General features: G+C 40.0%; 1 protein-coding gene across 2 annotated transcripts in view; it reads right to left on the bottom strand.

Moving 5' to 3' along the window:
• Nucleotides 1–1,915: 1,915 nt before the first annotated feature.
• The window catches only part of NSL1 (NSL1 component of MIS12 kinetochore complex), a 41,323-nt gene continuing 18,958 nt past the window's right edge, over nt 1,916–24,280 (bottom strand). The window contains exons 5-8 of one of the 2 annotated variants that reach the window (XM_079761927.1): nt 21,159–21,226; nt 18,795–19,069; nt 16,908–17,037; nt 1,916–2,406 (exon numbers count right to left, since the gene is read on the bottom strand). In XM_079761927.1, the coding sequence (XP_079618053.1) occupies nt 16,935–17,037; nt 18,795–19,069; nt 21,159–21,226 (446 nt within the window). In that variant the 3' untranslated portion in view covers nt 1,916–2,406; nt 16,908–16,934. Of the gene's footprint in view, nt 2,407–15,667; nt 17,038–18,794; nt 19,070–21,158; nt 21,227–24,280 lie in introns of those variants that run through there. The other variant, XM_079761926.1, reaches the window with a different exon arrangement.

Here is a 24,280-nt window from a genome sequence, read left to right as displayed (position 1 = left end):
CTCTTTCCATGACAATAAATATGCATCTATATTATCATTTTAAATATGCCCTAGCCAATTTGGCTCAGTGGATAGAGCATCATCAGCCTGCAGACTGAAGGGTCCCAGGTTTGATTCTGGTCAAGGGCATATGCCCGGTTGCAGGCTAGATCCCCAGTAGAGGGTGTGCAGGAGGCAGCCGATCAATGATTCTCATCATTGATGTTTCTATCTCTCTATCCCCCTTCCTCTCTGAAATCAATAAAGAAATATATATTTTAAAAAATATATATGTATGGTATTCCAATGTAGAGCTACACCATAGCTGATCTAAGTGTCTATTACTTTGCTGTTTTCAATTTTTTCATATGTGTAGGCAACATTGTTAATATCCTTGTATTTGGTAGCAGAGGCTGCCATAACAAAATACCACAGACTGGGTGGTAGCTTATGTGAGAAATTTCTTACAGTTCTAGAAGCTGGAAAGTCAAGATCAAGGTGACCACCAATTTGGTTTCTGGTGAAGGCTCTCTTCCTGGCTTGTAGGTGGCCACCTTCTCACTGTGTCCTCACGTGGTGGGGGGAGAGAGAGAGAGAGAGAGATCTCTCTTCGTCTTCTTATGAGGCCCATTCTATTGGACAAGGGCCCCACTCTTATGACCTCATTTGTCTTTATGTCTTAAAGACCCTATCTCCAGATATAGTCACATCTAGGGTTAGGGTTTCAACGTATAAATTTGGGGAGAGGACACAGTTCAGTCCATAGCAATCATTGTATCCTTACATGTCTGTACTTGTCTGATTGTGGCCTTAGGTTTAATTCCTAGTAGTGGAATTGCTATTCAAAAGGAATATACTATATATTTTCAAGGTATTTGACACATATTGCAAAATGGCCTTGCAATTAATAGTCCTGCTAACAGTGCATGAAAATCCTACTAGCTAATTAGGGAACACAATGGAGATTACAATTTTAGGTCTACAGTTCAGGGTCAGAAGGATTGAACTTGTTTCTTGGGTCATTTGTTGGATTCCTGATAAAGATGGGGGGAGGGGGAGGAAGAAAAGAGAAACAGATAAATATAAGACGAGGACCTGCCTAAAACAACATGCCAAGGGTTGTTTTTAGCAGCTTCCCTTCTAGAAACATCGACTCCCCTAAGCTGTCTCCCTGGTGCCCAGGATTCCCCCAAGGAACGGGCATCCCAAGAGCTCTGGGCTCTGCAGCCTGCTTCAAAACACATCGCATGTCCTCCATCCAAGCTTGCCACTCCTCAGCCTTTCTCTCCCCCGGCTCTTACAGGAAAGATCAAGACCGTGAGTTACACCGGGTGTTCATATTACTTCTATTAAAGGAATTTGCATTTTAAAAGGAAAAAAAGTATTAATGATGCATTTACACAAAAGACAAAGGATGCACACATTACAGATAAATTGAGTGACCATCACTCCCAATTCTAGTCATTAGTTTGGTGTGTGTCTATCCAGTTCTTACCTACATTAGTGGCCTAGTCTTCATCTACACATCTGTCTCCCCTACAAGATTAGAAACCCCATGAGGGCGAAGCCAATGTCTTATTCGTCACTGTGTCTCCATTCCCCAACCCAGGGTCTCATTGAATAACCAGCACTAGAAATGAGGGCACCGAAGTGTGGAGACCTTCAGGAACTTGCCCAGGTTACCCAGAAAAACGGCAGAGTTAGCATTCAAACTCAGGCAGAGCATGCACTTACTAAGGTTTAAAAGTTAAATATATAATGAGCATTCACATTGGACCAGTGGCATTTGGATAGAAGAGTTGCACCCTAAGAAGGCCCAGCACATACCATCAAGGCAGAAGTGAGCACCCTTAATGACTTACAGAAGAATCCAAGTAGCATACTGTACACACACAGAAAAATAGGTAATTCATTTTCCTTTTTTTTTCCCCTTCAATTTTGTTTTCTCTGGAAAGACATCTAATACAGTAATAGTGTTTTAACTAGTTGTGGAATGCTAGTATCTAGTGCAGCTCTAAATTGTGGTAAACCATGGGAATTTTAATAGCCTAGTATCCAAAGTGATTGCTCATTATTCTCTTTAAAACAAGAAATAAGACATTTGTCATTTGTGACTCACTTTAAAAAAATTATTTCACTCATTTCCTATTGGACTCACCACCACTTACTACTAATTTGTAATCTCCTTGGAGAGCTGGGCTCACAACACTGGTCACCCAGCTGCTGAGTGAGTTAACTATGAAGGACTTCCACTGGCTTGGCTACCGATCTCCTTAGAAGGAGAATAGCAGCTTTGGCATTTCCCCAGGCACTCTCCTTTGGTATTCCTTCAAGAAATCTCTTCAGCCGCCTGGGCTCTTGGCTTGCGTAGGGCAGAAAGAGTCTTCGGTTTGAGTAAGAAGGTGGCCTAAAATGTGCTCATCAGATCTGAGGTACACAAAATTAGATTAACCTTTATTCTCAGTTCCTTATACTCTGTTGTCATTGGTTCATAAGTGGACTTCCTTTAATTATTTATTACTTATTTGCTCATTAGTAATATAACAAACATCTCTAAACCCATCCCCTGCCTAACCCAAGAACCAGAACATTGACAAACCCTTTCATTCACTTGTATGCTCCTCCCTATTCCATCCGCACCTTAAATGTTGTGTTTATCATGTTGCTGTCTTTTTTTTTTTCCAATTTTTATTTTTTTCAGTTACAGTGGACATTCAACGTTATATTAGTTTTAGGTGTTGTTGCTTTTTTTTTTTAATTGAACTTTTTTATTTTAGATATTTGTAGATTCCCATTGCAATGAGATCCCATCTGCCCTTTACCCAGTTTCCCCCAGAAGTTAATATCTTGCAAAACTTATAATTCAGTATCACAACCAGTTATTGACATTGATACAGTCAAAATACAGAACGGTTCCATCACCACAAGGATCACTCTGTTGCCAGTACCTTTTGCAGTCACAGCCATGTTCTCCTGGCTTACCCACTGCTTAATCCCTGACACGACTATTCTGTTCTCCATTTCTATTATTCTGTCATTTCAAGAATGTCATATAAATGTAGTCAGTCACACAGTACATAATCTTCTGAGATTGACTTCTTTCTTTCAATCAGCATAATTCTCTGGAAGTTCATCCAGGCTGTTGCTGTATCAATAGCTCATTTTTGTTGTTGCTGCTGAACAGTATTCCATGGTGTGGAAGTACCACAGTTGGTTTAACCGTTTACCCACTGAAGGGCATCCGGGTTGTTTCCAGTTGTTGGCTATTATGAATAAAACTGCTATAAACATTCGTGTGAACGTAAGTCTTCATTTCTCTGGGGAAATTCCCAAAAGCGCAGTTGCTGGGTCATATAGCAGTTGAATGTTCAGTTTTTAAAGAAATTACCAAAGTGTTTGCCAGAGTGGCTGAACCATTTTAAATTCTCAGTGTATGAGTGATACCGTGCCGTGGCAGGCTCCTCAGCATTTGGTTTTGTCACTATATTTTATCTGAGCCATTGTGATAGGTGTGTAATGATATCTCATTGTGGTTTTAATTTGGATTCCCCTAATGGCTAATGATGTCGGACATCTTTTCATGTGTTTGTCACCTGTATATGCTCTTCAGTGAAATCTTTTGTTTATTTTATAATTGATTTTTTTGCTATCCTGTTGTTGAGTTTTGTATAGCTACACACACACAAAGAAATCTTGCTGGGATTTTGGCAGGCATTGCATGAAACCTATATATGACTTTGGGGAGAACTGACATCTTAGCTAGGTTGAGTCTTCCAATCCATGAGCACAGTGTGTCTCTCCATTAGTTTAGATTTTTATTTCTCTCATGCACATTTTGTAGCTTTTAGCATACAAGTCTGTACATGTTTTGTTAGACTATCTCTTTTCGTTTTTAGTGATTATAAATAGTATTGTATTTTTGTAATATATATTTTTATTGTCTAAAGTCTTACATATGTCTCCTTTTTCCCCCTGATTGACCCCCTCCCCCTGACACTCCCACCCCTGAGGGCAAGCCCCCACGCCCCCAGTGTCTGTGTCCATTGGCTATGCTAATATGCATGCATACAAGTCCTTTGGTTGATCTCTATCCCCCACCCCCTGCCCCTTGTCTCTGGATCTATTTTTGTTCATCAGTTTATGTTGATCATTATATCCCACATATGAGTGAGATCATGTGATATTTATCTTTCTCCGACTGGCTTATTTCGCTTAGCATGATGTTGGTGTCCATGTGCTCATTTGGTTTTTTGTAGGCTTATTTGTGTCCTGTGATTTGCTGAACTCATGTATTAGTTTTAGGAATTTTTGGTAGATTCCTTGGGATTTCCTATGTGGACAATCATGTCATCTGCAAATAAGAACAGTTTCATGTAGTCCTTTCTGATTTGTATAGTTTTATTTTCTTTCTGACACTAACTAGAATTTCCAGCACTATATTGAATAAGAGCTGTGAGAACAAACCTCTTGCCTTGTGTTTTGAGGGGAAACATTTAGTCTTTCATAATTAAATATAATGTTAGCTGTAGTTTTGTGTGTGTGTATGTGCACGTGTATGCTTTTTATCAAATTGAGGAAGTTCTCCCTTTATTCCTATTTTTCTGGGAGTTTTTACCATGAATCATTATTGAATTTTGTGAAATACTTTTTCTGCATCAATGGAAATGATAGTGTGATTTTTCTTTTTTTAGTCTATTAATGTGGTGGGTTATGTTGACTGACTTTCAATTATTAAACCTTATTTTATCCTTGGAATAAACTCTATTTGGTCATGATGTACAATTCTTTTTCTATATTGTTGAGTTCTATTTGCTAATACTCTGCTAGATTTTTTTTTTTCTATAAAGGATATTGCTCTGTATTTTTCTTTATTTTGTACTGAATTTGTCTGGTTGTGGTATCAGTGTAATACTAGCTTCATAAAATGAAATGGGAAATGTCTGCTGTTCTGTTTTCTGGAAGGGATCACATCGAACTGGAGTAATTCTGCTTTAAACATTTAGTAGAATTATTCAGTGAAATCATCTGAATCTGGAGATTTCTTTTTCGGGAATTTTAATATTATGAAGTAAGCCCTAGCTAGTTTGACTCAGTGGGTAGAGCATCGGCCTGTAAACTGAAGGGTCTGGGTTTGATTCTGGTCAAGGGCACACGCCTGGGTTGTGGGCTTGGTCCCCAGTACAGGGCGTGCAGGAAGCAGCCAATCAATGATTCTCTCTCATCATTGATGTTTCTCTCTCTCTCCCTTCCCCTCTGAGATCAATAAAAATATATATTTAAAAAATATATTTATTATTTCCCTTTTCTCCTTGCTTTGGACTTATTTTGCTCTTTTCTGACTTCATGAGGTCTTTTCACTTCCATTCAATTCAAGGCATTTTTTTTCCATCTTCCTTGAAATTTCCTATTTGACTCATGAATTATTTAGAAGAGTGTTTAGTCCAAGTGTTTGAAGATTTTCCTATAATTGATTTCAATGTGGTCAGAGAATATACTCTGTATAATTCTAATTCTTTTTAATTTGTTGAAGTTTGTTTTATGGCCCAGGATATATCTATATTGCTAAATGTTTCATGGGCACTTGAAATGAATGCGTATTCTGCTGTTGTTGGGAGGAGTGTTCTGTAAATATCTATCTGGTCACATTGGTTGATGCTGTTGTTGAGTTTTAAAGCCTTGTTGATTTTTTAAAATATTTTATTGATTTTTTACAGAGAGGAAGAGAGAGGGCTAGAGAGTTAGAAACATCGATGAGAGAGAAACATCGATCAGCTGCCTCTTGCACACCCCCTACTGGGGATGTGCCCGCAACCAAGGTACATGCCCTTGACCGGAATCGAACCTGGGACCCTTGAGTCCGCAGGTTGACGCTCTATCCACTAAGCCAAACCAGTTTCGGCTAGCCTTGCTGATTTTTGTTCCCTAGTTTCATTGATTGTTGTCAGATATCTTAATTTTTGCCTGTCTGGTAAGTGGAAAATTTTCTTATTGTGGTCTTGAGTTGCATTTCTCTGAGTTCTAGTAAGATTGAGAATCAAATTAAATATTCTCCCTCCTCCTTAATTACACTTTTAAAAACATGTCGTTGAGACTTTACCAATTATTCAAACCTATTGCTTTTTTCTCTTTGTTTTTTTGTTTTGTTTTGTTTTTTGTTTTTACATATGTAGTGACTCCTGCTGATGCATCTGAGAATCATGCAGACATATTCTTGCCCTGTCTGAATAGAGAGGCCAAGAATATGTCTGCATAATTCTCCTTGTGTATCTCCACCCGGCACATTGCCACAGCAATTAGATACATACTTAGGTCAAAAACCTCCCATGACTCCTCATTAATACAGTCCTAAGCCTTAGCCTACCATTTAAAGCTCGTATGATGCTCTTCTGATTTAACTAATCCAGCTATGTCATCCCCTAGCTAAGTTGGTCCCTGCCTCCCCACTTTTGCACATACCATTCCCTCTGTGCAGAATGTTCTTTGTCAACCAAAGTCCTACTAATGCGTTAAATGTGGCTCACATGCTCCCTCTATGGAAACTTTCTTGATCATTCCAACTGGAAGTGCCTCTTTCCATTGTCCTCTAACATCTGTTACATGATCTGCATGGCTTGGGTACTAAGTCACACATCTGGGAAACTACTGGCTGGCCTGCGGTCAGTAATCCAGACCAGGACTGCTTCCTGGCTGGTAGGCAAAGTGCCTCTCCTTCACTCATAGCCTAGCTCATACAGTGAACATTATTAAAATTCCATCTCAAATAACCAACTTCACCAAAGGTGGCATATTAGGCAAACCCCAATTTGTTGAGCAGAAATATCACCTATGCAACAAATTTAGGAGAATGAATTATTTAGAATGTTTGTAGACTCATGCTTAGAGTGATTTCTATATACATGTCAACTGATTGTGGGAAATGAACTCTTAATAGTAAAAATGTAATTTTAAAATTTGACTTGTGTTATTGTGAGTGGAAGTGGGCAACACTCCCCTGAGGTTTGGATTTTGTTTCTTCAAGCTAGGTAACAGTTTCAGTAGGCTGTATAATGAAAAGGACTTCACAAAAAACAAGTCTAGATAATGCCCTATGTTATTTTTAAAATAAATTCCAGGCAAATTTCACAAACCTATCTATATAAAAGTAGCTATGAATTTTTATGTCTCATATGAATACAATTTGATATACCAGGCAATTCCAGTCTTCATAAAAAACTGAAGGGGGCCCTAGCCGGTTTGGCTCAGTGGATATCAGCCTGCGGAACAAAAGGTCCCAGGTTTGCCGAAACCGGTTTGGCTCAGTGGATAGAGCGTTGGTCTGCGGACTGAAAGGTCCCAGGTTCGATTCCGGTCAAGGGCATGTACATTGGTTGCGGGCACGTCCCCAGTGGGGGATGTGCAGGAGGCAGCTGGTCGACGTTTCTCTCTCGTCAATGTTTCTAGGTTTCTATCCCTCTCCCTTCTTCTCTGTAAAAACTCAATAAAATATATTTAAAAAAAAAAAAAAAAAGGTCCCAGGTTCGATTCCGGTCAAGGGCATATACCTTGGTTGCAGGCTCCTCCCTGGCCCGGGGGCCCTGGTCAGGGCTCCTGCAGGAGGCAACCAATTGATGTGTTTCTCCCACATCTATGTTTCTCTCTGTCTTTCCCTCTCTCTTCCATTCTCTCTAAAAATCAATGGAAAAATATCCTCAGGTGAGGATTAACAAAAATAAACCAAAAATAAATAAATAAATAAAGGTGATTAAATGTAAAAAAACCTGAAGGGGTATCTGTGATGATGGAGGGAGACTTGACTTGGGGTGATGAACACACAATAGAGTGTACAGATGATGTATGGTGGAATTGTGCACCTGAAACCTGTATAATCTTGTTAATCAGAGTCACCCCAATAAATTCAATAAAAAGGGAAAAAATTGAACTACATATTTTTAGTCACAGAAGGCTAAAAGAAAATTTAAAAATAAAGATTCTCATCTAATTATAAAATGAAACATTGTAGAAAAAATCAAAATAACATTATTGATAATAAACTATTATATTTAATTAATAAATAGTTAAAATAAATTGGTATTACCATTTATATTTCCTTCACCCAGCAACACCTGCTGATACTATAGAAGAACCCCTGAGAGATTGTTCTAGATCTCTTTGGGTTCATGTTTAGGCAAGACTATTCCTGCTAGATTTTTTTTTTTTTTTTTAATGAGGAGTCTGTACTACCCCCCTCCCTTGGTGATCCAGGACTTTAAAATGCTGATGGTCAGCAGTTCATGCTTATTTTCAGTTCCACATGCCGTTCTTCAAACCCATTTCCTCTCGTTCTGTCCCCAGCAGAGGCAGAGAGGTGTTGGCCCAAATGCTTCCACAGAACTCAACCACTGCACCTAAAACCTGCTCTCGTCTGGTGTGAATCAACCAGGTGTTTTCTCCTTGGCATTTGAGTCTCATTTTCCAATTATTTTATCACTTGGAGATATTCCCTGGGACCTTCTAAGAGGCTGAGAGCAAGGCCTATTTTTCCGTAACAACCAGTCCACTTGGTAATTTGGCGTTCTCGTTCCTGATGGCGGGAGGCTGGGCCAGATGGCTTTGGGGGCTTCCTTCCACTTGTGACTTCGTGGGCCTCCATACGATTCTACGTGTGCTATTTAATAAGCTTTACTGGCTGTGTGACTCAAGAGTGCGGTTCCTAATAAAAGCCACGCCACGAACGGTAAAGGGAGTTCCAGGAATTTGCTGGTTACTCATTGGTGGTGGGTCAAGCAGGGGAAATACTGGCCCCCTGCCCACTTCCTAGTCACCTCTCCCACGTGCACTGCAGAGGGGGTGGTTACAAAGAACGGTCTGAGCGACCCCACATTGCCCCTTGTAATGTGCTCCCTGGCAGGGGAATGCGCTGGGGGTTATGTTCCAAGGAGCTCTGGCTTCATGGGGGCTGCTTCCCTCAGCGAAGAATGGGGCTCTAGGTAGTTGGGGCTTGCCCAGGTTGCCCCCTCCTGGTTTCCTGGTTTCTTTCCAAGGCAGCCACTTTTTAAACACGGTGTTGTTGAAGCTGTGCATCGCTACACTCTGGTACCCGGGAACCTGAGACACAGCCACGTTGGTCCTGTGCTCCCAGGGGAACCCCTCTAGAAGTAGCTGGGAAGCAGAGTTGGGGGGGGATTGGGGGAGCCTGAGCAGGCTCCCTAAACGGTCAGCTTTGGCAGAAGCCTTCAGGCACTGGCAAGCTTTTGCAGAAACTGCCTGGACTATTCCGTCAAACACCTTCCCTAATTGGCCCTGCATTCTTTGCAAACATTCACCACCCCTTTCATTCATCTTACTCTTGTGTTTTGGATTTTTTTTTTTTTCCCTTAAGGTCAAATCACTTCTCCCATCATTCAAAGGGTGCCTGAAACCACCTCTTCCTGGAAATCTCCCCTGACTGACTAGAACAATAAAACCCTCTGCCCTCCTTCCACACCAACCACTCTCCAAGAACTTCCCCTTTGTTTCCACAGAATGTAAATGCTGCAACTTATTCATTGTTGACTATGTTTTAAACAGATTCTCAGGAAGGACATAATAGGTGATGCCTTTCGAGAAGTCCCATGGTGTCTCACTGATGTGCAAATGACCGCAACACATCAGAGCAGCCAACTAGTGCTGCTGCTATACCTGTGGCTCTGCAGGTGGTTGCTCAGAACCTGAAGTTCTACATTTCCAGTGGTGCTGCTTATACGTGCAGCATTAGCCAGATGCTTCGGTAGTAGTTACCAACAGGTATTTACTGAGAACCTACTACAAGCTAAGCGTTGTGTTAGATATGGAGGATGTGGTGCCCATTGAAAGTTTTTTTAAAAAAAATTTATATATATTTTTATTGATTTCAAAGAGGAATGGAGAGGGAGAAATACAAACATCAATGATGAGGGAGAATCGACTGGCTGCCTCCTGCACGCCCCACAATGGGGATCGAGCCCATAACCTGGCATGTGCCCTAAGAATTGAACTGTGACCTCTTGGTTCATGGGAGGTCAACCACCGAGCAACTCCAGCCAGGCCCATTGAAAGTTTTTAAGACTATTGTGGTGGCCCAGCAATTTGATGGCCCTAAATCCTAAAGGAATCATGCTTCTCTGCCAGCATGCACACCCTTGTATAGCCCCCACTTCCACCATTTTTTCAATTGAATTTATTGGGGTGACATTGGTTCACAATACCATACAGGTTTCAAGTGTACAACTCAACAAAACATCATCTGCAGTGTGCCATGATTTATAGGTCGATGATCAACCACTGAGCCACGCCGGCTGGGCCGTACCACATCTTTTTTATCGACTTATCTACTGTTTCTAGATTGTGGCTATTGTAAATAACACTGCTAACATAGGGTGCAAATATTCTTTTGAATTAGTGTTTCAGATTTTTTTTTTTTATATACATTCCCAGAAGTGGGTTCACTCTGTCAAAAGGCATTTTTTAATTTTTTGAGTTTTCCACAGTGGCTGCACCAGTCTGCATTTCCAAGCAACAGTGTGGAGGGTTCCCTTTTCTCCACATCCTCACCAACACTTATTTGTTCGTTTATTGATGGTAGCCATTCAGACAGGAGTGAGGTGATATCTCATTGTGGTTTTAATCTGCATCTCTCAGATGATTAGTGGCATTGAGCATTTTTTCACATCTATTGGCCATCCATATGTCCTCTTTGGAGACCTGCCTACTAACATCCTTTGCCCAGTTTTTAATTGGGTTGTTTGTCTTCTTGGTGTTGAGTTGTATTAAGTTCTTTATATATTTTGGAAATTTAACTCCTTATCAGATGTATCATTAGCAAATATGTCCTCCCATTCAGAGGGTTCCCTTTTCATTTTTTAAATCTGAGCTGGCCTGTGACTTGCTTTAATTAATAGAATATACAAGTGATGTGCCAGTCCCAAGCATAAGCCCAAGAAGATCTGCAAGTTTTCTGCTTTTGTGGTTTGGGCAGCCCTGAGCTACTATTTATGGAACGATTTGTTACACAAAAATTGATACCAAAACAAACAAACAAACAAACTATAATTCCTGAAAGCAGGAGAAGAGTATATGATCTTCCCAAGTGGCTTCACCATACTTTGATAAACCAAATACTTAGAAATTTAATAATCAAGCAGAGTCACAGTACCAACAGGCCTTTTGAAAAACCAGCCCATACCAAGTTCTTGGTTTAAAACAATAACCAAGTGGTTATTTGTTCACAGTTCTGTGATCTGAGCTGGGCTCAGCTGGTGGTTATTCTGCTGGTCTTGCTGGTGGTTGGCAGGAGGCTGGGTTCAGCTGGGACTTGGGATGGCTGAGCTTCTCTCTCTTTCCCTCTAGTCTCAGGGCCTCTCCCCAGGATTTCTCCAGGTGAGCAGCTGGACTTCTTACCTGGTAGCTGTGGTGTAATGGTGAGGACATCCAGCACACATGGCAAAGGGCCTTTACTGTGTAGCATAGGGAGAAACTGGAGGCGGGCTTGGAATTACACCCCCTCACCTGCAGATTGTGTATTGTCTGCAGACCCTTGGGAAGGTGTGTCAGGGCATGTACGCTCTTAGCATGTTCCTGGCACATAGGAGTACTCAACACATGGTAATTATTAGTATTTTATTACTGTTACCTTCAGCAAATAAATAAGATTGTATTCAAACATTTATAAGAAAATATTTTTGCAAATTCTGGGGCTATAGTAAATATTTTATATGCTTGTTTTAAAAAATATGCTGCTTTAAACAATTCTATAATTCATACAATTAATGGCCTTTCACCCAATTTTGCTGCAATATTACAGTTGTTGGTTTTACTTAATCTCTTCCTTTGGGTAATCTTTTATCTTTTTTTTTTTTTATTGATTTTTTACAGAGAGGAAGAGAGAGGGATAGAGAGTTAGAAACATCGATGAGAGAGAAACACCGATCAGCTGCCTCTTGCACACCCCCTACTGGGGATGCGCCCGCAACCAAGGCACATGCCCCTGACCGGAATCGAACCCGGGACCCTTGAGTCCGCAGGCCAACGCTCCATCCACTGAGCCAAACCGGTTCCGGCTAATCTTTTATCTTGAATAAGAGTAGAATAAACTGTGATCTCATGTAGCTAGAACAAATCTGACATAGTGAGTTTATTTCAGATATTTTTCAAATCACATTTATAGGGAGATATGAAATAAGTTTTCTGGGGAGAGAAACACACAATGGTTTCTGAGAATTCTGAGGCTCTAATGTGATATCTTATCTAGTGAAGGGAACCACAGGCTTATCTGCACATCATATATATCGTTTGACGACCTCTCCAGAGTGGAATACCTTCACAGACAACATGGGGGTGAACTTGATCATGGTCCCTTTGTTGACACATCTCAGCTCTTCCCTCCTGTTTTTTTTCTCTCTGACTTAGATAACAGCAGGGAGGAGGGGAGATGGGCAGAGTCCCCAGCAAAGTAAGTATGGTGTTTCAGGGAGAGCAAGTCTGGGAGTGCTGGGGGTTAGGGGTGGGGTCACAGAGTCCATCACCCAGGCAGAGAGAATGCAGCACTTATTTATGTTTTTGAACTTTTGTCCCCTGTGAGTGTGAGACAAATGAGGATTCATTTTAGTTAGGAGTATTTCTCATCTATCAAATCTGAAAATCTCCTTTAAAAGAATTAGTTGGGTTGGGCTTATACCAAAGAGAAATTGCAAGTATTAAGATTTGCCAGTAAATTACAGCAATTTCTTAGTGTCCCATCAGTTTCCGAAACCAGGCAAAACTATTTCTTGCCAACAGCTAATTCCACAGAAGTCTGAAAACCCATGAGTTTCACTCTCATCTTCCCTTTGGGTGCCTGGAACCCCAGCAACAGTATGGATTCCCCCTACCCCTCCCTCTCCAGTCCTGGGCCTTTTCCTCCGCCCCCTCTCACTGTCACACACTGGATTCCCAGCTGCCACTGACGTCTCTTGTGACCAATGGCCGATGCTTGTGGGCAGGGTCTATGCTTTGGTTCACTCAAGAATACCCATACACCTTAGCACACTATTCCGATTCATTGAGTATTTGTAGAATCAAAGGTGTGATTTGTAGAGAGCGCCTGGGAAGGCACATGGGCATTTCTTTAAATTGTCAGCTGAATCCAGGGCGGTAGCCAAAGCCAAGTGGCTGGAAACACATTCTACCAAAAGGCAGAAGTGTTGTCAGCATGACCTTCATTTCTGCCCAGGTGCAGAGTGGGTTTTATTATGTAAATCCAGCCAAGCACCAGGAATGAATACGATTTGGGCCCACCCAAGAATGCAAATAATCTCCTTTGTCTTGACTTTTAGTAAAACTTCCTGGTATTTGGGGTATAAAATAAAAATGCTGTATCAGCTCTGGGTCACTGTCTCTCCATCAGAAGAGGGCAGTGGTCCCACCCGGTCCCAGCTTTTTACTTCTATCTCTGTGTCTGCCTTTTTCTTTCATTTTCTCAATCCCCAGCCGCCCCTACTCAGGAACTGGACGGCTCTCTAGCCGCGCTGGACACGGAAAAGAGAGAAATATTTACAGTGATTATAAAAAATGATTTTAAAATATTGTTTGGTATGTGACTGGGAAGATCACAAGGCTCTGAAGCTGAGATGTGTGGGACCTGGAGCAGAGGTGCCCTGCAAGTTGGCCACATCTTATTATTCTGTCACTGCCATCCCCTTGTTTCTTTTCCTCTTTTTTTTTTTTTCTTCCCTTTCAGTCATCCCCTAATTTCTACACTCCCACAGGAACAGAGCTGGGTAGATATGGCATACATAGAGATCAGAGAGAATTCATACCACTTAACGTGAACCTTTTTCCCTATCAAAAAAAATTTCTAACAGGGAAGGAAATAAAGCAAGATATGCAGGTCACAGCGTCCCCTCTTATTTTCCTACCTGGTCTTCTGGTGGTGATGCTCAACTGTAAAATGGCTTGAAAGAAAAGGAGCTTCAAAAGTAGGAATAAAGGAATGAGGGGGCTCTTATCCTGGAAAGAGCCACTGCACCAGCTGGTGCTCCAAAGGGCAGAGGTGGGGGGGGGGTGCTCAGGGGCTGTTGGGGTGACTCAGGCACAGCTAGGACCCCGAAGGGGTCACCACTGGCTGCGTCGTGGAAGAACTAAACCTCAGAAGAGTTTGAAGGAACAACAAGAATGAAACGCTCAAGTCTCAGATACTAGGGACTAGTAAAGAGGGGCATGTTCCATCAAGGTGACATGAGAGGCAGAAATGGACAGAAAACTCCAGTGCCATCAGGGCAGAGGAAGTGGCCACAGAGCCACACACATGGGCAGCAAGGGGGGCCCTGAAATCCACTTGAGCCCAGGAGCATGGGAGCCATTCTCTGAATGGGGCTAGTTGAGGTGATGCTAGGCGGCCTGACCGTTTGCAGGCATAGACATGAGCTGCAACAGGGGACCCCGAGGAGCCAGGTCTTCCCTGGCTCCCCCAGACCACCCAGAAGTCAAGGAAATGCAACCAAAGGAAGGAGGGCCAGAGGCAGATATATCTCTAGCATCATGGAGTCAGTCTGAGGGGTGTGAATGCCACCCTCTTCTCTGATCAGGCAGGGATCTGGGGACTAGGCTTCAAGCTCTAATAGACATAAAATGAGAATTCTAATTCAGACAGTTTTCCAAGTGATTTGCCCTCAGTCCTTTAAACCCCACCTCCACCCCCATTCCCTGCAAAAGTAAGCCCATCTTCTAAGCTGAATTAATAATGAATATGGCCCAGCCAGCGTGGCTCAGTGGTGGAGTATCAACCTATGAACCTGGAGGTCACAGTTCAATTCCTGGTCAGGGCACATGCCCGGGTTGCAGGCTTCATCCCCAGTGGGGGGAGTGCAGGAGGCAGCCGATCAATAATTCTCTCTCATCATTAATGTTTCTATCTCTCTCTCCCTCTCCCTTCCTCTCTGAAATCAATAAAAATGTATTTTAAAAAATAAATCATGAATATGAATGCCACAAGTCATTTATGCCTGAGATTGTGACTTAGGGGAAGTGATAAGTTAGAAAATTGCAATATAAAATCATTCATTCATTCAACTAATATCAGCAAAGGGCCCACAGGGTACAAGCAACATAGAGATACAGCAATGCACATGAGAGGACTCTTCAACCCTGAAGCTTCAAATAAATAAAATACTGATTTCCCCAAGTCCTTTCATATAAAATCCCCACAAACCCTTCAGTGGTTTGCCAACCTTTTGGACCTCACGGACCTTGTGATCTCTTGATTCAGCTATTTTAGAGATAGGCACTGATTCCCATTGTGATGAACACTTCATTTAACTACATTGCCTACATTGTATGAATGTGAGTAAAAGACAGCAGGAGCTATAAGGAACTGTAGTTAAATATTCCAAGTATGGGCAATATAGCCTTTTCAGACTTCTACCAATGATTATATCCTTGATATATAAACATCCTTAAATATAAAATAGTTCAGTATGATTACAGTTAGCATTTCCCTTTGCTAACATATTTCAGAGCAAGTCCAAGTATTACTCTGATGTATATTTTTGCGGACCACCGGTTGGCGACCGCTGCTTTAGAAATATTTTTTTTTCTTCATTTTTGTACACAGAGGCTTGATAATAGAAGCTACTTGCAAAACAAATAATTGGGGGGGGGGGGGGGGGTGCCGGGGGAAGAACTCCAAAGAAACCCAAACTAAACGTCTCAGGTAAAAACAGACACTACAGCCGAAACCGGTTTGGCTCAGTGGATAGAGCGTCGGTCTGCGGACTGAAGGGTCCCAGGTTCGATTGCGGTCAAGGGCATGTACATTGGTTGCGGGCACATCCCCGGTGGGGGGTGTGCAGGAGGCAGCTGGTCGATGTTTCTCTCTCATCGATGTTTCTAGCTCTCTATCCCTCTCTCTTTCTCTCTGTGGAAAATCAATAAAATATAAAAAAACAAACAAACAAAAAAAAAACAGACACTACAAGTCTTATCTGAAATATGCCGAGATAATGGAAGCCTCTGGCATATAATTTATGTCTTAATTCTCAATGATATGAAGATAGTGTCAAAGACAATTTATACTCGCATTTGTGTTAGTTTTAAAATCATTTAAAAATCAAATTTATTTTTATGCTCATAATTAAAGAATAAAATGTATAAGGCTTATGTCAACCACAAAAAATCAGTTCCTTGGCTTACTTCCCTTCCCTAGGTTCATTCACAAAGTTAACTACTTTCCACTCTCTTAGCTGTTTTCCTCCCAACCAGAGTAATATCCAAATGGTGCGATCTCTTGATTCAGCTATTTTAGAGATAGGCACTAATGTCCCATTGTGATGAACACTTCATTTCCAAACATTCCCATTCCATTGCTGATATTCAGACGGTCACACATTACCACAGCAAAATTAACGTCTGTGCTAGTCAGGGCAGGAGCTTCCTCAGTGCCCTCTCCAGTTCCTGTGCTGGCACACCCTGGCCTTCCCCAGGACCCAGCAGCTAAGGGGGCCCTCCAGAACCCCGCTCCAGTGCTTGGACCACTACCCATTCTGACTGTCCAGTGCCTGTGCTGTACTCATCTTCAATACCCAATCCTCTGACCTTCCCAATGTAACTGTCCCAATTTCCTACTGAATTCATATTTGGGATGTTCATTATTATGTTTATATAAAGATTGTTCACTGTGGTCAATCTGTAACTATGATTACATTTTTCTTGTACAGCTTTCTGCTTTACTGCAAAGAATAAATGCCTGATTTTTTTTTTTAATTCATTTCTTTGGACTCCTGAATACAGACTGCTCTAACTATGGAGTGAAACTTTGGACTTGCTGAGGGACTTCAAGTTTCAGCTGTCTGTCTGGGGTTTTAACATAGAACTTGCCCTGGCTGGTGTTTCTAAGTGGTTAGAGCATCAGGCTGTGCACCGAAGGTTCTCGAGTTTGATTCTCAGCCAAGGGCACGTACCTGGGTTGTAGGTTTGATCTTAGCCCGTCAGGGCACGTGTGGGAAGTAACCAATCGATGTGTCTCTCTCACATTGATATTTTTCTTCTTTCTCTTTCTCTCTCTCTTCTCCCCCTGCTCCCATCCACTCTCTAAAAAAACAAAAAACAAACAAACAAAAACAATGGAAAAAATATCTTCAGGTGAGAATTAACAAAAAAAATTAAAATTAAATTTTTTTTAATTATAAAAATTTCCAAACAGATACAAGATTAGAAAGAATATATCTATCACACAGATTCAACATTATCAAGATTTTTACCACATTTGCTTAAGCTATTCCTTTTCCTTTTCCCTTTGCTAACATATTTCAGAGCAAGTCCAAGACATCAAGCTCACTAAACAATATACATCTCAATATGTATCATTTTTAAAAGAGAAACATTTTCTTTTATAATCATAATGCAATTATCTAATCTAGGAGAATTAATAATTCTTTTGTTTGCAGGCTTTTGGAGTGCAATAATTCATACAGAATTATATACTATAAAAAAACACTGCCTTAGAATAGCAATATTCTGTAGCCTCAAACAATTTAAAAATAAATTTAGTATGTTCTGAAATGCAAGGTACTGAGCTTCCATTCAACTAAAGCTGAGTTCAAAAATGTCTAAGACAACTCTTAAAAAAACACAGTATAAAAATTTTAGTCATTGCACATTTTAATAAAAAAACAAAATGCTTTATACAAATGTACAGATCTCAAATTGTAACATTAAAATACAGAATACCATAAAGTGGCTATGTAAGTTTTCTTAATTGAGACAGACTTTCTGTCACATTTTGACATTTATGATCATTAACACATAATAAACACAAGAAGTATAGATTTTCAACCTCATGATTAATAAATTCCTTTGCAAATGAATGAAGGTATAATCATCAAAAGGGGAAACAATTGGCAAGGTAGATGGCCCTGCCTACATTGTATTAATGTGAGTAAAAGACAGCAGGAGCTATAAGGAACTGTAGTTAAATATTCCAAGTATGGGCAATATAGCCTTTTCAGACTTCTACCAATGATTTTATCCTTGATATATAAACATCCTTAAATATAAAATAGTTCAGTATGATTACATCTATATTTATTCCACATGACAATTTCTTAATGTATTACTCTGATGTATATTTTTGAACTGGAGTCATATACAAAAAAATAATGAGAAATCCTTTAAAAATATTATTCACAAGTCAAATTATGCTTAAAAGTTAAAAGGTCTATGGAAAACAAAGTGTGGGCAAGAAATATTGGAAGAAATTCTTGCATAAATAATAGGTGTCTTGTCTTATAATATAAAATAAAAACAAAACTTCCTACAATTAAACTCACAGATCTAAATTAGCTGAATTAGTGACAAAGTCAAAGCTAGTCTTTCATTTGCACATTCATTTGATAAAACAAATCACATTGAAAACAAAAAACCCTCCATGTGTTCCTGTGCAGAACTGGTGATTCCTCTCAGCACTTAAATGAAGACAACTGTTAGACAGCTCTTTTTTAAAGAAAGCAGTAGATCCAGAAAACTGACAGAATGTTACTCATAAAATTCCATAAAAGCTGTAAAGCAGCCAAGAGTTGATGGCATTTAAGGACAGTAAAAGACTGTACTGTTTATACCCATTGATGGGCTTTGTGCCAACATTTTAAAACTATGCTTTTCATCAACTATAGACGAAACATTGAGGAAATACAATATTACATCATACCCCAGGACAGTTATTACATCTGTATAAAGAAAACACTAAAGAGTTACTTGTTATTTTAAATGAAATTCTGTCTAGGCATCAGACTTTAATCTAAATGTTGACAGCCTAATTTCAACTCCCGAGATAAACAAAAATAGCTTACGTATCAAGATTAATTCTCTTTGGCCGCAATGGGTACCATTTTCTCTGGGGGCAGTCTTTAGTTTGCTTTCTTTTCAGTACCACGTTAGTGGTTTTGCTGGTAGAAGTCTCTGTTGGTGTGGTTTCTATTTGTGTTATAAAGCTCTCAGGTTTAACATCTGGCTCCCTATAACAACTGGAAAAGACTTCTTGGTGGATTCTCTGGAGTTGGATAACAGGCTGCATCTTTAAAACTTGGGAAAATCCATCTCCTTGTTCAATTAATGCAGGCAAGGACTTAAAAAAGTAAAAAAACAATAATACTCAAAATTAATCTCAGGTTGAAACAAACAGGGACAGACACAACACTCTAGAATTTAATTCTTTGGGTCCAGGCTTTTGTTAAGACCTAAATTTTGGGGTTGCATAAAACTTACCTTCAAATACCAGTTTTAACCAAGGAATTTTAACCAAAAGCTAAGACTAAAAAGATATATTCTATTCCTATAAATGCCTAGTAGTAAAATAAAGCAGGAGGTAACAATTTCAGAGCTAAGGACTTAATGTCTGAAATTCCACATTTTAGTATAAGTATTTTAAAAATCTTAATAATCAGGAGAAAGGATCAGCATATTTTTCCTTTAAGGGCCATACAGTAAATATTTTAGGCTCTGAGGCCTTATATCTTGTCATAATTATTCAATTCTTTCATTGTAATGTAAAGAAGCCATAGACAATAGACAGTAAGTAAATGAATGGACATGGCTGAATTCAATCAAGTTTTCTTCACAAAACCAGGTGCTAGGCTGGATTTTAGCCTGGCCCACCACTGTTTGTAAACTCTTGATCAGGAACATGCTATGAGAGAAGCATGAGCACCAGAAAGTCATGGAACCAATATAAACCACAAAAGAATGTTACAGAAATTTTAAGAACAGGGGATATTATGAAGTTTAAAGTTATTTTCATATACTAGAAATAAAATATGTTTTCCTGTTTCTATAAAATGCGAAAAATATAAACAGTTTTATTATAATAACTAGAGGCCCGGTGCACAAAATTAGTGCACTGGAGGGGGGAGGGGAGCCCCTCAGCATGGCCTGCACCTTCTGGCAGTCTGGGACCCCTCAGGGGATGTCTGACTCCCGGCTTAGGCCTGCTACCTGGGGAGCGGGCTTAAGCCAGCAGTCGGACATCCCTCTCACAGTCCGGGAACCCTCGCTCCTTACCACCTGCCTGCTCGCTGCTCCTTAACGCTGCTGGGGAGGCAGGAGAGGCTCCCGCCACCACCGCTGCACTCACCAGCCATGAGCCCAGCTTCTGGCTGAGCGGCGCTCCCACTGTGGGAGTGCACTGACCACCAGGGGCAGCTCCTGCATTGAGTGTCTGCCCCTTGGTGGTCAGTGTGCATCAATGCGACCTGTTGTTTTGGCAGTTTTGCTGTAATGGTTGCTTAGGCTTATATTAGGCCTGGTGCACAAAATTTGTGCATGGGGGGGGGGGGGGGAAACGGGGTCCCTCAGCTCGGCCTGCACCCTCTTCAATCCAGGACATCCCTCTCACAATTCGGGACTGCTGGTGCCTAACTGCTCACCTGCCTGCCTGCCTAATCACCCCTAACCACCTCTGCCTGCCGGCCTGATGCCCCTAACTTCTCCCCTGCCGGCCTGATCGCCCCTAAATGCCCTCCCCTGCCGGCCTGATTGCCCCCTAACTGCTCCCCCAGCTGGCCTGATCGCCCAAACCACCTCTGTCTTGGCCCCTACCACCATAGCTTTGTCTGGAAGGATGTCCAGAAGATGTCTGGTCTAATTAGCATATTACCCTTTTATTAGTATAGAAGATATTAAGACTCCAATTTGATATGCTATATACTATAGTGGGTAACAGTACAAGCTCTGGAGCCAAATAACCAGTTTAAATCCTGGCTGAGTTACTTATTTGGGCAATCTAGTTAGCCTCTCTGTGCCTCAGTTTCTTCAGCTGTAAAATAGGGAAATAGCAGTACCTATCTCATAGGGTTATTAGAAGGATGAGGTAATATAATTTATGTAAAGCAATTAGATGGTACCTGATCCATGCTAAATGCTCACTAAATGTTAGCTGGTATTATTATCCAAAATTGTTTGTTGGACTGCTAACTCTCAGAACTCAAAAATATAACCAACCTTTAAAGAAGCCAGGTATAATACTGGCATACAGTAGGTATCTAATAAATGGTGGTTAATTCTGAATGTCACTGTTGCTTAATTAAGTCATTAATGACCTATTTTAAAAACTACTAAGAATTCCTATTACAATAGACTAAAACACATGTGGTTGCTAAAAGCAAATACCTAGCTACAGATTTTGTTCATTTTATAATTTTTTAGCATATAGCTTTTACCTTCATGGCTTCACTGATCTCCTTAGCTACTGTTTCTCCTCTGCATCTCAAATTTTCCACACGAGAGGCTGCAAAGAAACCGCCAAACAGTATTTTACATTTTTAAATCTAATAGCATCATAAAAGACACGTAGATGCTACCTAGATAAACATCTGTCAGGACTATTCACCTTAGCTCAAGCTTTCTTAGGATAGTTTAAAATCTATTAAAACAAGTGTCCTTTTAAATTTATCTAGATACATAAGAAGACTAAAAAAACATAAGAACAGTAGAGTAAAATTAATAGTTATACACATAAGATGACAGACAACAAGAGTTGTATTATGAGTAATCTTAACACTGTGACTCCAGAAGAAAGCATGTTTGTTCCATATGTTGTTTACCTTTATGTTTGACATCTTTAAGCCCTATCATCACATTTAAAATAAACATAGGCTAATATTTGATATTTGTACTATTCTGAATTTTATAAAAATAAAACATATTTAGACTTTAGAATTTGTATTCACACTGCATCCAAGATAGCAAAATGGAACTTCTGGAATAGATTGTCAGTAGTATATTAATTTTTCTTTTCTTATTCCTTTGATGCTTTTTTAATTCCAAATACATTTTATTTTATTTTAATCTTTGTTATAAATGTTCACAGCTACTTCATAACAGAACTGCATATTCAATTATGGAGGGATAAAACTTAAAACTCCAAGAAAAAACAGAAATGTGAAAAATCATTCCATTATGAAATTGTCTACAAGTTAGTTTTTAGTCAATAGAAATTTCCTCTTTTTATTTCCAGTGCCCTGACTGGGAATCAAACCCGAGACCCTTCGGTGAATGGGAGGACACTCTAACCAACTGAGCCACACCAGCCAGGGCAGAAATTTCTTAGTCTAGGCAAACAAGTACATAACTATGTTAGAAGGACTGTAACTTTATCAGCTTCAAGAGACTGGCGAGTAAGTCAAGAAAATAATTTCTTTCATAGCTGCTATTTTCCTTTTCTGACTTTCCTTAGCTCAAAAAAGTGAGAACACTTCTAGAAAAAAAAGAAATGAATAGTAAAAGCAAATGAGAGAAAGTAGGCACTCAAAGTTGAAAGCAGGCACTGAGAGAGCAGGCACTCAAAGGTAACATGATGGGCTCAAGAAAAGGTTCTTAACCTTTTTTGTTACCAGAAATTTCTTTTGAAATCCTGTGAAGCCTATGGACCCCTTCTCAGAATATTGTTTTTAATGTACTTGTTTTTTTAATTGAGATATAATTTTCATACAGTGAAATGTATATTTTAAGTTTAGCATTCAATCACCTTTAACAAATATATACCAGGATGGACATTTCTATCACTCCAGAAAATTCTTTTGTTCCCCTTCCCCAGTCAACCTTCTCTATAAGAAGCAACCATTCATGTGATTTCTATCATTATACATTAGTTTTGCTTACTCTAGAATTTCAGAATGTTTTAAAATAAAATTTAAAAATGTGATTATTTAAAAGTTGTATATGTAATATGTGTCCCTTTACTAATGATTTAAATAACAGCATCAAGTGGCAGGTCTGATAATTACTGTAATATGAAAATAATGAGTATAAACAATATTGTGAAGTATCTGCAACAACTAAAACTGAAAATATCTGTGGCTTCTGGTAGCAAAAAAAGTTACAGGTATGGCTAGTATTACCACCATTTCCTGCATTCTAAATGGAAAGGAAATGCTAAATTTCAGTTTGAGGTTAGTAAAAATAGCAATGTAATTGCTACCCAAGCCTATAGTCCCCTATAGTCTAACAATTATATTTATTGTACACATGAAAATGCAATGGGCATATTACTTGAAAATATATCTAACACACTGTTTAAAAATAAGTTTATCCTGTTTCCCAACTATGCAGACACTCCACATTCTAGAGCAAGGTAGAGTTACATGTGTTTATGTGTATGTGTGGATATAAAGTCATCAAGCTGTGCACTGTATGTACACCCTAATCCAGTATATACACGCATACACACAATAACAAACAAAATCTTTTTAAATATTTACTCTAGAAAATTATCCTACTTTTATGTATAGAGCAAGACAATCATATTCTTCTTCATTGTTATTGCACGGTTTACAAAAGAATCTACCATCCAAGGTATCCTTAATTTTTTAAAAACACGTGCTCCTTTTTCTTAATTGTCTATAAACCCACACTGATGGACAACAATAGCTGTTCTCCATCTGCTGCACAAGCAATGACAATGTAAAAAGTACCAAGAGTAGTTTGGGTTTGTGTGTAAAAAGGAGTCAGACCCCAGGCTTGGATAATTATAAACATATATTCACACATAAATGTCTGGTGGAATATTCTAAAACTGTGCTGGACATATAAGACATTCAGTATTCTTATCTTCTGACTACAAAATGCCAGCTGTACCCTCCCCTCCCCCCCCCCCCCGCAATTACTGTGGTTAACCAAACACTTTCCAACCCCCACTTTTTCAAAATACATTTTTACTGATTTCAGAGAGGAAGGGAGAGAGAAGAGAGATAGCAACATCAATGATGAGAATCATTGATTGGCTGCCTCTTGCACGCCCCCTACTGGGGATCGAGCCCGTAACCCAGGCATATACCCTTGACCAGAATCGAACCTGGGACTCTTCAGTCCACAGGCCAACACTCTGAACCCCCACTTTTTCAAAAGGACCACTAGGGGGTAGTACTGCCTCCAGTGAGAACCAAGGTGTTCGTTCTCTATCAGAACTTGCTTGGGAACAAGAACCTCATTCTCTCAATCTTGGACTCCCCAGTGTTGAACACAGTGCTTGACATGTAGAGTGCTCCATACATATGATGAACAAGGCTATGATAGAAGGTTCTGTGGAGGCACAAAGAGGGTGAGGTCAATCCAACAGGGGAATTCAAAGGAGAGTAAAAGCTTCACAGGTGTTATAAAGAGAGTCGCCTTAAACCAGTGGTCGGCAAACTCATTAGTCAACAGAGCCAAATATCAACAGTACAACGATTGAAATTTCTTTTGAGAGCCAAATTTTTTAAACTTAAACTTCTTCTAACGCCACTTCTTCAAAATAGACTCGCCCAGGCTGTGGTATTTTGTGGAAGAGTCACACTCAAGAGGC

The sequence above is a fragment of the Cnephaeus nilssonii genome, assembly GCF_951640355.1.
Source record: "Cnephaeus nilssonii genome assembly, chromosome: 21".
Lineage (NCBI taxonomy): Eukaryota > Metazoa > Chordata > Mammalia > Chiroptera > Vespertilionidae > Cnephaeus > Cnephaeus nilssonii.
The sequence above is the reverse complement of the archived record's forward strand: the minus strand, read 5'-3'. Positions and strand labels throughout refer to the sequence as shown.